The sequence below is a fragment of the Apiospora phragmitis genome (assembly GCF_038363925.1).
Source record: "Apiospora phragmitis strain CBS 135458 chromosome Unknown utg000010l:1.0-9815664.0:1.0-9183399.0, whole genome shotgun sequence".
Classification (NCBI taxonomy): Eukaryota; Fungi; Ascomycota; class Sordariomycetes; order Amphisphaeriales; family Apiosporaceae; genus Apiospora; species Apiospora phragmitis.
This window is the reverse complement of record NW_027117409.1, coordinates 5,540,605-5,551,852: the sequence shown is the minus strand read 5'-3', so window position 1 is coordinate 5,551,852 and position 11,248 is coordinate 5,540,605. Positions and strand designations below refer to the sequence as shown.

The following is an 11,248-nucleotide window of genomic DNA, read 5'->3' as shown; positions in this document are numbered from 1 at the left end:
GTAAGTACATGCTCACACAGGGAGGAAGCCTGGAGTCTGGACTTATTGCTGAAATTGGTAGGCGCAGACATCGAGGCTCGGTCTCTGGGATGAATGGGGAAGGTGTGCAGTGCAGGCTGGCAGGCCGCCGCCCGTCATGACATGATCGTGGAGCCTCGGGTCGTCAGCAGCATCTATGTACTTTATTATTGATGGCTATTTCTGGGTATTTGTGTTTTCTTTTTCTCTGTCGTTATCTTCTGTCGAAGTTTGATAGATCTCACCAGGAATCGTCAGGGGGGCCCATCTTACCTGCCAGCCTGCGTCTTTACAGTGGGTTCCTCCCACAAGGCGTGCTCGACAACCAACCCCGGTCAGTCAATCACATACTAGCTATCGGCTGCAGCGAACATCCCGCCTGGACGGAGAAACGAGGAGGAAACAGTTAGATCATCAATGATTCAGCGATCAATAATCAATGATCGACAGGGTATCATACAGGTATACAGGTTAGTTAACCCAGAAGTTAAGCCATGTCTCAGTCTCTACATGGAATTGGAAGATATACAGATCCATCAGCCACGACAGCCTAGGTGCCCGGGGGAGTCCGGTCTCCGTTGCAATTCGAGGTATTGTGAGCTAGCAGACACCGAGATTGGGGCACGACGATGACTGCTCCAAGGCTGAACGAGGGTTGCATTGTCCTTATGCCTTTGGGTTGATGGAGAATGTGGTCTCCATCGCCGACTGTGCCTGATTGGGCTGCGCAACTGCACCCTGCAACGTGATTGCTACCTACCGTCGTGAACCAAATTTTGTTAGCATCGCAAGGTTTCACATCTCGAGTATCGCATGAACCAGCCAGACTATCCTTCGCTTGCTTTTTGTCTCTGCCGCCGCCACGAGTCGAGACATCTTGCAACGGGTAAGGGCGGAACCCGACTCTGTGCCCCCTCCCTGGTTTGGGGCATTGTTGGAGAGCATCTACAAAATACTGAAAGAGAATTGCCGACGACGACGGGGCGTGGCGTTCAGGTTTAGGTTCATACACAGGTGATGTATTGGCTAATTGCATCCTTCCATTGGCCTGGCAGATGGCAATGAGCGTATTCGTCAATTGGATTGTTGAGATGATAACGTGCTGAATGAAGCCTGACCTGAATTCGACGACGCCTGAAATAGTCAAAAAGCTCTAGACTTTGGGACCAGCTGAAACACGGGGTGGCCTAGACAGCACTGTTTCTCCTTCTAGTCTGGGGGTGCCGGTATATACGGAGTATGTATGTAGCAGACAGGCACGCACATACCACTCAAGAGGGTGGTTCAAGTTCCGACGCATGGGGGTTTCCCCCAACAGCCCTCGAAACTTTGGCACGTTGAAGACATCAAGTTTGGTGCCTCGCTCGCTCAAGGGGCTTCCCGGGTAGCGAGGACGTTGCATGCATAGCCTGTTGCTAGTGGTTTCGAAACATTCCAGAAATCCAGACGAATGGCCTCGCCGTCCCGTCCTACGCATCACGGTCGGTCATGAGGACGCCGGTCGAACTATAGAGGTCGCTAAGACAGAGGTGGTTCAGGTCAGACTGCAAACCTTAGTGACCCCAAATTCCTTAATAAGAAGATGGAGATGCTTACATGCCTAATAAGTAGGTACTTAGTCTCCCATTTGGTGATTTCTGCACTGTATTTCTATCAGGATTAATCTAATCAGCCCGCATGCGAAGTCCAGAGTAACCTAGCAAGTTGCCCGGAGCAACTTTCGTCATTGCGCTCCTATGTTACATGGCAGCTTCTATAGTAGTACTCCGGGTTAGCAGTGCTACTGAACTGACGACAGATTGTACGCTTTGCAGATCTACATACATATACGTACTTACAGTACAAGGAGGAGGGATGACAAGATCCTTCCCAAAACACAGACTTGAGAGTGACGTTCCCGGCGGGCCGAATAACCACCTAGGTTACAGTATGCATGGTGGTATCGTACGAAGTGACTCGGCAGGGGTTGGAAGTTGAAACTGACAGCGAGGCCGACTACCCAGACCACTGTGACCATAAGCTTCTTGGCCCTCGTACCGAAGGGCGTGCTATCTTGCATTCGGCAAGGAGGAAGAATTATAGCTTTGGACTTGGTTCGTTAGCGGTATCTCAATTCGGGTTTTCTTCATCTCTTTCTTCTGGCTTCGGTCGTAGACTGCCGGGTGATGTTTCGGCAGACACGCTGCAGTCGCCGGTCGCCGGTCGCCCTCGACGGAAACGGAAACGGAAACGGAAACACGCAAGGTCCCTTGCGCAAGTCAGTTACGCAAATGGGGGAAAGTGGGATGGCCGGATCGTTTGATGAATTAGCAGCGCGACGATCTATTCTCGGTTTCCTGGAAGCCCGAACAAATAAGGCAAGGGCTTATCATGCCTTGTACACATCTTGTTTGTTCAGGAACAGATCGACGCACATCCACCAACACTCCTTCTCCCCGAGCTAGTTCTTTGGTCCCGTAGGATTTCAATGGTTCACCCTTTTCACCCATACCCGAACCCATCGAGTTCATCCTTGCTTTTGGCGCCCGTGGCTTCTGCCTGTGGTTGCACAATAGAACGTGGCATAATCGTACGCAGACGCTCAGACGACGTGATATGATATTGCCAGTCTATCGCGCTAATAACACTCATCACCACCAACGTACATAGTAGTAGCACGATGGCCTCTCTTGGTGGTGTTCGCTCGAAATTTGCCTCATTTCCTCCCCTGGCGATGCATGTGGATGCCTACATACGCAGGCACGCAACGGAATGCGCCCCGGTCAATCCTGCCGCGCACCAAGACGCCTAAATCTGACCAAGATACCACCTGCTCTGACATCAACAGTTTGTGGTCATACTTGTACAATTGCCCGCATGCTTATCGACCGAATCGAGCCGTGCATCGGCCGAAGAGCTGGTTGCTGGCCTAGTGAGTCTTGGAGTCGACGAGTGGGTTTTCGGTTCCTGAACACAACCCGTACAGTGTCACGTACGGTCCTGGCCGGGCTATTTGCTATGTCACGATTGGATGCAGGGGACGAGAATTAAGCACAGGGAAGAGTGTTCCTTTCTAATAACGACAAGGATGCTGAAGAAAGATTCTACAGGTCTCCTCTTAGAAGTTGCCGAATGCGTAAAGATACTTTAAGTACCTAGACACGGGTAAAAAGGCCATTCATTGATTGCAATCTTCCAGCCATTGCATAACCTCATCTCGTTGACCTTCTGTGCCGTAATCCAGGAGATTCTACTAATACCAATGCGAGATTCGTTGCGATTGGCGTGCGAGCTCACGCGGCGCAGAGGCGGCCGCAGAGGAGGAAGCAAATTGGCGTGCTGGCTGGCTCGGATGTGTGATCTGTCGTCGATCTGTTCGTCATCTAAGACTTGCAGCAGACACTGGCTGACCACTGGCTGACTGGCTCGCTCTTCTCGGGCGGTACTGGGATCTGGACCAATCAGGCACGTAGATGCCCATGCTGAATCCTGAGAGGGCAGAATCCAAATGCGCATTCCCTTCACTCAGCACTCAGGAAGCTGGAGGGGCACTGAGTGGTGGTGGTGGGATTAGGATGTCGGCGAGAGCCTTGTTGTGCTCCTTATTTTCCCATCCCCTTTCGTCATTGGATGAGACTGGCAATAAAACGCTCCTGTCTCTACCCTTGGATGTAATTGCGTGTCCACTAAGAGTGGCCGGTCTCTTTTTCCGTTGGTAACAAAGATCCCAAATGCGAGGCCAATGCGTGGCAATAGTGTCATGTTTCCCTTTCCAGAGCGAGCTGTGAATACAGCAGCAGGGAGCAAAAGTACATGTCTGGATTGGATCCCAGGGGCCTGGCAACAGGGCTGAGACATTCCAATGCATCTGTATCCGTCCGAACAACCCACCATCATTCATCTCACCTTGCACCTTGCTGTCGTTATTCAAAAGCCTTGTCGCCTTGGAGTAGGCTGGGCTCTGCATAATATGAGCGGAGGCAGCATGTTGCCGGTTCCCTCCAATCCAACCAATCACGGTAGTGGAATATGCCGCCTGGCAGTGTTGTTGGCGGCTTGTCCGAGTCAAGTCTTGAAGAGGCGAAGGGATGCTCAGGCTCGGCTCTTCCCGTGCTCACTGGTTTGCTCTGCTTACATGGCCGGTTGGTTGGTGATCGCCGGGTCGGCCTAGAGGGACGTCAGTCGCTAACGTTAATGATGTATGTATGTACGGAGTATGTATGTACATATCCGTAGATTAGGTAGGCTTTTTCTTCTTTTGCCCTGCCATATTAACGTTACACCGACACAACTCTGCAGTACCTTAAGCACTGGAACGATTCCACCTGTCACCACAGCCCGTGTAATCTGTATGTACGCCTATCCAGTCTCCAATTGCTGTCCATGTCTTACCGCACCAATACCTTTCATCACCAGAAGTGCCGTACTTTTTGTTTTCTGTGCCCGAAACTCGCATGCTTACATCGCATCCAGCCATGGTCTACCGGGACAAGGAAGAGGGGAGAATAAGAAGAAAAGAGAGCCACTTCCAGAAGCCACTTCCCTCCCACGTGCACACGTAGTGTAGTTTGCTAGCACCTAAGCGACGGGATCCGACCACATCTTAGGCCATCTGCCGAGACTGTGTCTGTTGTTGACTACTGGCAGTGATGTTCCCTTTGTCCACAAAAAATACGAGAGAACGCAACTTCTAAGTCAAAGCCCAACGCCAGTTACCATTAGCAGACCCTGCGTCATACCACCCTCTCGGCCCAATGCGCGTGTCAAGGTGTGTCCTCGGCGAGGCAGGCTGTACTCGCAAAGGGCACACATGCCTCGGTAGATATTGTTCCTCGGGGTTCTCCAAAGTCGGAGATCTACAGCACTTGTAAGTTGTGCCAGACAGCAGGTGAGGGTTGCAGCTATCAGCCTCTTTGAATGGGAGGGGTAGTAATAAGCAGAGCAGGTTGCGTTCCCAAGTAGGGAAAATATGGGATGCTCTTCTTTGGAGTTCGCCGGTTCAGCACGATCCAGCTATTCCTATCCAAGCAGTCGGACGAACAAAAGCCACCCGGGACTGTTTCCCTCTTGTGTCGTGGGTTTACTTCCACCAGATACCCACCTCTACCGTACCGTACGTATCGTATGCAATGTACGGTAAGGCAGTGTGTTTTGTCGGGTTAGGAATACCGATGAGATGGCCTGGCGAGAGGGTGATACTGGATCCCCTTTTCGCACCCAAGAGCCTGCTTTCCAGCCAACGAGGCCCCGAATCGAGCTTTTCGCTCAGCACCAGCTCGCTAAATAAGCTGCAGCATTTTCGTCTCGACTCTCAGCTGGTGCATCACCCTCCAAGCCGTACTGTGTCCATCCACCTGGTCGGCATGCTCGAGCACGGAGCCCTGGATTGACCAATAGGCCTGCCTTCCAGGATACCCAGTCCTTTGAGGAGAGAAAAAAGCAGGGCCTGATTCTAGTCTGGGCTTGCAGGACCCGAGCCTTGATGGGTGATGGGTCGATTAATCGATGGCCCTGCCCCCGGCCACTCCACTCTCTCTCCCCCCCCCCCGTAGCGGCTTGGCCCATTTCGCATCCATACTCGACTAAAAAAATAAAATAAAAAAGTACCCTCACCAGCTACATAGTAGCTCACCTCTCTTACACGCCAGAGCCTGGCTTGCCGGGCTGGTTGGTGTGCAGTACCCACCCCACCGCCTCCAAGTCTGCGTCTGCGTCTGCGTCTGCGTCTGCGTCTGCGATATGCCCGATGCCACTTATTCATCACAGCAACAAGAACGCGTCAAGGGTCCCATTCGTTATGGAGGCATTCGCCGGTTTGGGCTGTACTTGTTGTACTAGGCTAGGTACATGTAATATGCACCTAGGCTAGGCTACCCTCCTCCCCCGGCCCCGGCTGCTTTCTTGTCCAAGGATTAGAGACGCTGCCTATCATCACCAAGAAAAGACTTTCACTCTCACCCTAGTTCTAGGATAGGCCCCTGCGCAGCTCGAGTGATTTGTACTCCTGGCAAGCTGGATGGCAAAGGCGGGAACCCGTCTTTGCTCCCTAGGCCCACCGGCTTCGAGGGCCTGCCTGTCCTTAGTTGTATCCCCAGATATTGATAACTTATATGGGCGTCCGCCCTCCTCCCCCCCCCCATCACGCAGAGGCGTGTGACCTTCAAACGTCTGGATCTCCCATGTCTTGGTTTCCTATGCCGCTTCTTGGTTTTGTGTGAGCAGTGCCTCATTAGCAGCAGGCTTTCGAGCCATGAATACTAACTGACCGACAACACTCCTTGTTTCTCATCTGTCACGCTTCCCACCCTCTCGGGCTCCCTGGGTCTAATTCGCCGCCTACCGCTTCTTTATTTATGCCGCTATCCTTTACTTGACGCATTGTATATCTTGTCCTATCGCCGTGTGGGAGTATATGTCTGGACCGAGACCCTTCGGCGCAAACTCACTAGTTCAACACCAACACTAATACAACCGCCACCGACCACTCGATTACTACCCCCCAACCGTGTCCGAAAGTGTAGCGGTGACGAGCTTCTTGCCGCTCCGTGACATTGCGAGGCTACAAGGGACAATATTGTCCTGTATATATATATTCTCAACAGAGCTATATCGAGTATCGGGGGACGACTTAGCTAGGAGTACAACAAAGGGTGCAGACCCCCTGGTCGATCGTCAACATGTCATTCAACATATCGGACATCCCATGTCCTGCGCCTTTCTTAAACGAGCTGAAGTTCCCGTCTACGGGTGGTTGTAAGTAGAAAGACATCGAAATCCAGTGTTTTGCGCAAGGCTAAAGTTTTACAGTTGTGGACGGACGGTTATGTCAAACAGTCGCAGGTTTGACATGCTGCTTACCGTGCCCCATGACGGACTGGGCATATCCCGACAGCTTCAAGTCGTCCAGCCAGGTTGCCAACTGGATCAATGTGGCGGGTGTGGTCTGCTGCGTCTTCTTACTAGCATCATGGGCTTTTCTCCCGGTTGAGAAAACGCATCGCCATTATCTTAGTATCAGTCTCACCTGTGCTGTGATGTTCATGAACGTGAGTTACTCCCGCCCCGAGGCGGTGTGGTAGGGGAATCTTTTCTAATGTTCTATATAGCTTGGCTTCATTATTCCGCTCGCAGGCAAACCCGAGCAGTGTTTCAATGCCATCACACCTCATGGCATGGACTCGAGCAGTATGTGCGCAGCCTCCGGGGCCTTCTTGATCGGGGGCGGTTGGGCCGGAGTCATGTGGGTCTTCCTGCGGTCTCTGTCCCTGCATCTGCAGATCTGCTGGCAGACAGTGGTCGGAAGGAGCTTCATGTGGCTGTCCCAGGTGGTAGGCTGGGGCATCCCCCATCGTGGGTTTGATTATCGCCTTAATGGTGAGCGGCGTGTCGTTCCGATTCGGACAGACGTGCCACATCAATCACCAGAACAGCTTGGCGGATTTCTGGATCCCGCTGTTGGTCTTTGCCGGTCTCACCGTCATTATTCAGTTCGCGACCTTTGGATACTGTATCAAGGTCTACCTGGCATCGTTGGCAGACAGCAGCGCGACCACCGAGGGTTCTGGGATGCCGTCATATACGGCCAGTATCCGTACCATGACCCCAAGACAAGCGTACCGTCGCGTCAGGCGCGTCATTCAGCTACAGTGGCGTGGTATCGTCATTGTCCTGATCATTATCTGCGATGTTATCTTCTTCGCCGTCATATTCGTTTTCCAGGACAACGTGGTCCAGGCAGCCAAGACAGGCACCCGGGCTCTAGCTTGGATCGAATGCCTTTACCAGACCGAGGAAGACAAGAAGAACACATGTCTCCCATTGGCCAGCAACCTTGTCGTTCCACTCCCGACGGTAGTGGCTGTTCTTATCCTCCTGGCTGTGAGTTACCCCCGTTTACCCCACCGGCTACGGTGTCAAGTGGGAAAGGAATAGCAGCTGACACGACGACAGATGAACGGCATTTGGCTTCTGTTCCTCCTCGGACGCTGGTCAATGGTGACCGGCTGGCTCGAGACGTTTGGCATGACGGGAGGAAAGCGTGCGAAGAAGGAGTTCGTCTCCATGGATGCGCGTATTGATTTGAAGAGCGATCCTCGTAGCTATGAAATGTTGTCACATGATTCCGGAAAAGACGCCGAAGCTGGACTAACGCCGATTAGCCCTGCCATGTCGCCCACGAGCCCGCGGAATGGACGCCATACGCCTGACTATTTCGGGCCCGGGGCCGTGGCCACACGATACCAACCGCACTCGCGATCCTTCTCCTCGCCAAGGCCGCCGCAACAAGCCGCCCAGGGCACCTGGGGGGAGGGGGGTCGCCATACCAACAACAACACAATTTCTCGCCGATGGCGCAAGCAGCAGCAACACCGGGGACTTGGGAGGGAGATTCACCATTCCAACAACATCAACCGAGTTCCCCACCTCGTGCACCGTCACGGCTGACCTCGAGCAAAGGACAAGTCCCGGACGGCTATGTCGACCCACTTGGGATGAATAGGATATGAGGCCAGAAGACAGGGCAACTCTCATGATCCAATATAATACATCAATATGTCAAAAGACACAAAAAAACGTGCACTCGCGTGCGCGCAATTCATGTTTCCATGTCAAATTTCTTGTTTGGCCAGGCACTCTCACGATCCTGGCCAGTTGTGTATACTGTGGTCACGGCTAGGTACAAAAAAGGTTTCATTAAATGTCAGCATGGCGTATAGGGAGGGACGATTGATATCCAGGAGCGTTAGCCATGTTCATGTACGAGATGCAATCCCAGTTGGGAATTTCGCTGATATGGCCTCGAATAAAGGGGAAAGGGGAAGGGCCTCGTGTCGATGTTGCTCATGCGGGCATATATATATATATATATATATGTAAGAGAGAGGGGGAGAGAGAGAGAGAGAGTAATGACACGATTGGATTGTAAATGAATGAAATCAAGATACCACAACCATATTTAAACGTCCCGTCGTTAAGAGTCCATTTGTTTTAGTATGCACGTAGGTAGTGTCGGCATGTAACCTTAGGTACCTGAGAAACCCCAATCCTGGTCCCTTAGCCTTACCTAGCCTTAACAGCCCCGCGCCCGCTGCGCCCCCCAGACGCCCATAGCTTTGCTTCTCCCCCCAAACCCTCAACTCTGTCACAGGAGAGCGACCCATGGGAGGAGAGCGAGAGAGAGTCAGAGAGAGTCAATCACCCGTGTCAGGAGCAAGATCAACATCATTCCGGGCCTATTATCTTCAATCGATGGAACAAACTCTCCAGCTTGCTCCCCCATATTTCACGACGTAATTAGCCCCTTACTCACGTCGATTCGTGTTAGGCTGTTAGGTACTTATTCTTTGCTTTGCTTGCTTCAACGTAGCCCAACTCTTTTCTCTTCTAGATTTGCCGTGTATTTGGTTTTAGGGTTGGTCGTTATCAATCCACGCCCAATTCCATTCCATCTTCTCTCCGTCCATATCAATCCAGTATTGCTTGACTTCTCTTCCTTCCCCTAAGCAGTCGGCCAAGGATGCGACCTGCGTAGAACCGGCGCACCGTCATGATGCTGATTCTTGTGAGCCTCCTGCTCCTGGGAGGAGGATACTTCCACTATCTGTGCAAGGCCGATGCCACCCTCGGCCAGCCCTGGACGCCAGATGCCGACGCCAGACTGTTCAGTCAACGACCGCTTCCGCCTCCGATCCCCGAAACTAGTATCGCGACCTACTCCCTGCCCCTCTCCACCAAGGGCCGCGACATCGTCGACACCCATGGCCGCCGCTTCAAGCTGTCCTCGGTCAATTGGTATGGCGCCAGCGACGAACTCTACATCCCTGGCGGCCTCGACGTCCAGCACCGCTCCGTCATCGCCCAGACCATCCGCAAGCTCGGCTTCAATAGTGTGCGCATGCCCTACTCGGACGAGATGGTCATGCTCAACCCGCACATCCTGCCCCACCTTCTGACTGCAAACCCCGACCTCGCCGGCTTGCGCGCGTTGGAGGTCTTCGAGGCCTGCGTCAAGGCATTGACCGACGAGGGCATCGCCGTCATCATCAACAACCACATTACGTCCGCTACATGGTGCTGCGGCGCCGATCCTTGCGACGCGGGCTGGGCAAACGACCACCTCGGCCCGCTTTGCAGCATCTCGCAGTCCGAGGAGGACTGGATCCAACACTGGGAGACGGTCATGCGCTTATTCTTGGATAACCCGCGCGTCATCGGCGCCGACCTGCGGAACGAGGTGCGTGGTGTCTGGGGCACCATGACGTGGGATCGCTGGGCGACGGCCGCCGAGAAGTGCGGCAACCGACTTCTGAAGATGAACGATGACTGGCTCATCGTGGTGGGAGGGACCGAGTCCAACAACGATATACACGGAGCCGCCACCAGGCCGGTGAAGCTGGACGTGGAAAACAGACTCGTCTATACGGCGCATGTGTATGCCTGGTCCGGATGGGGCAGCTCGGAGGGCGCTATTCGAAGCGAAGCTACGAGTCTTTCATACAGGCGATGCGACGCAATTGGGCGTACCTGGTCGAAGACAACACGGCGCCGGTATGGATAGGGGAGTTCGGGGCGCCGCAGCACCCGGGGCTCGGCGACGCGAACTATTGGAATAACCTGCTGCGGTATCTGAAGTTTCTCGACGCGGATTTTGCCTACTGGGCCATCAACCCGCGGAAACCCCACGATAACGCCAAAGAGAGCTACTCATTGGTGGAAGATGACTGGGTCACACCGGTCCTGGACTACCGAATGCGAGATATGACGGAGCTTATTGCTGGTGGCAGCAAAAGGGACGACCCGCCTGCTGAGTTGTAGGGTTGTCTTCCAGGTCGACCCTGGGTGAGGTCAATGTCTCTTACTATTATTGTATTGTCTGTCTGTATTCATCGCTGGAATTGCATTGTATATGGGCGCGGGGTATTGCATACCCAAAAAATGTGTACGTTTGCATAGGCATGTGGCATTCATCGTTTATGGCTGGCAAAATAAAGACACTATAAGACTACGGGACCAAAATGATCGTTAGATTTTATCTACTCAGCGTTACTTGCAATCATGCTGCCTCTCCATCGAAACCATAGCCCAGGAGAGCGTCTGTGTCCTTCGAGACTGACAGACGTTCTGATGTGGACTTTATACAACTGATCTGTTCATGAACGCTGCGCTTTCCACATGTTTTGGTACTATTTTGGATTGGTTATTGAGCCATCCCGCCGCTCCGTTGGCTGTATGTCGTATTTATATTTCACGA

General features: G+C 52.9%; 2 protein-coding genes across 2 annotated transcripts; both read left to right on the top strand.

Annotated features, from left to right (window-relative positions):
• Window positions 1-6,674: 6,674 nt before the first annotated feature.
• Window positions 6,675-8,442, top strand: PG994_011445 (uncharacterized protein; the record flags this gene model as incomplete). The annotated part of the gene is made up of 5 exons (XM_066862854.1): window positions 6,675-6,750; window positions 6,805-7,043; window positions 7,104-7,325; window positions 7,423-7,875; window positions 7,948-8,442. 5 exons carry the CDS (start codon window positions 6,675-6,677, stop codon window positions 8,440-8,442), a joined length of 1,485 nt encoding a protein of 494 aa, XP_066711964.1.
• Window positions 8,443-9,544: 1,102 nt separating this feature from the next.
• On the top strand, window positions 9,545-10,812 carry PG994_011444 (Cellulase; the record flags this gene model as incomplete). Its single annotated transcript, XM_066862853.1, has 2 exons — window positions 9,545-10,517; window positions 10,556-10,812. The coding sequence occupies 2 exons, from the start codon at window positions 9,545-9,547 to the stop codon at window positions 10,810-10,812; spliced, it is 1,230 nt and encodes a 409-aa protein (XP_066711963.1).
• Between the last annotated feature and the right edge of the window lie 436 nt (window positions 10,813-11,248).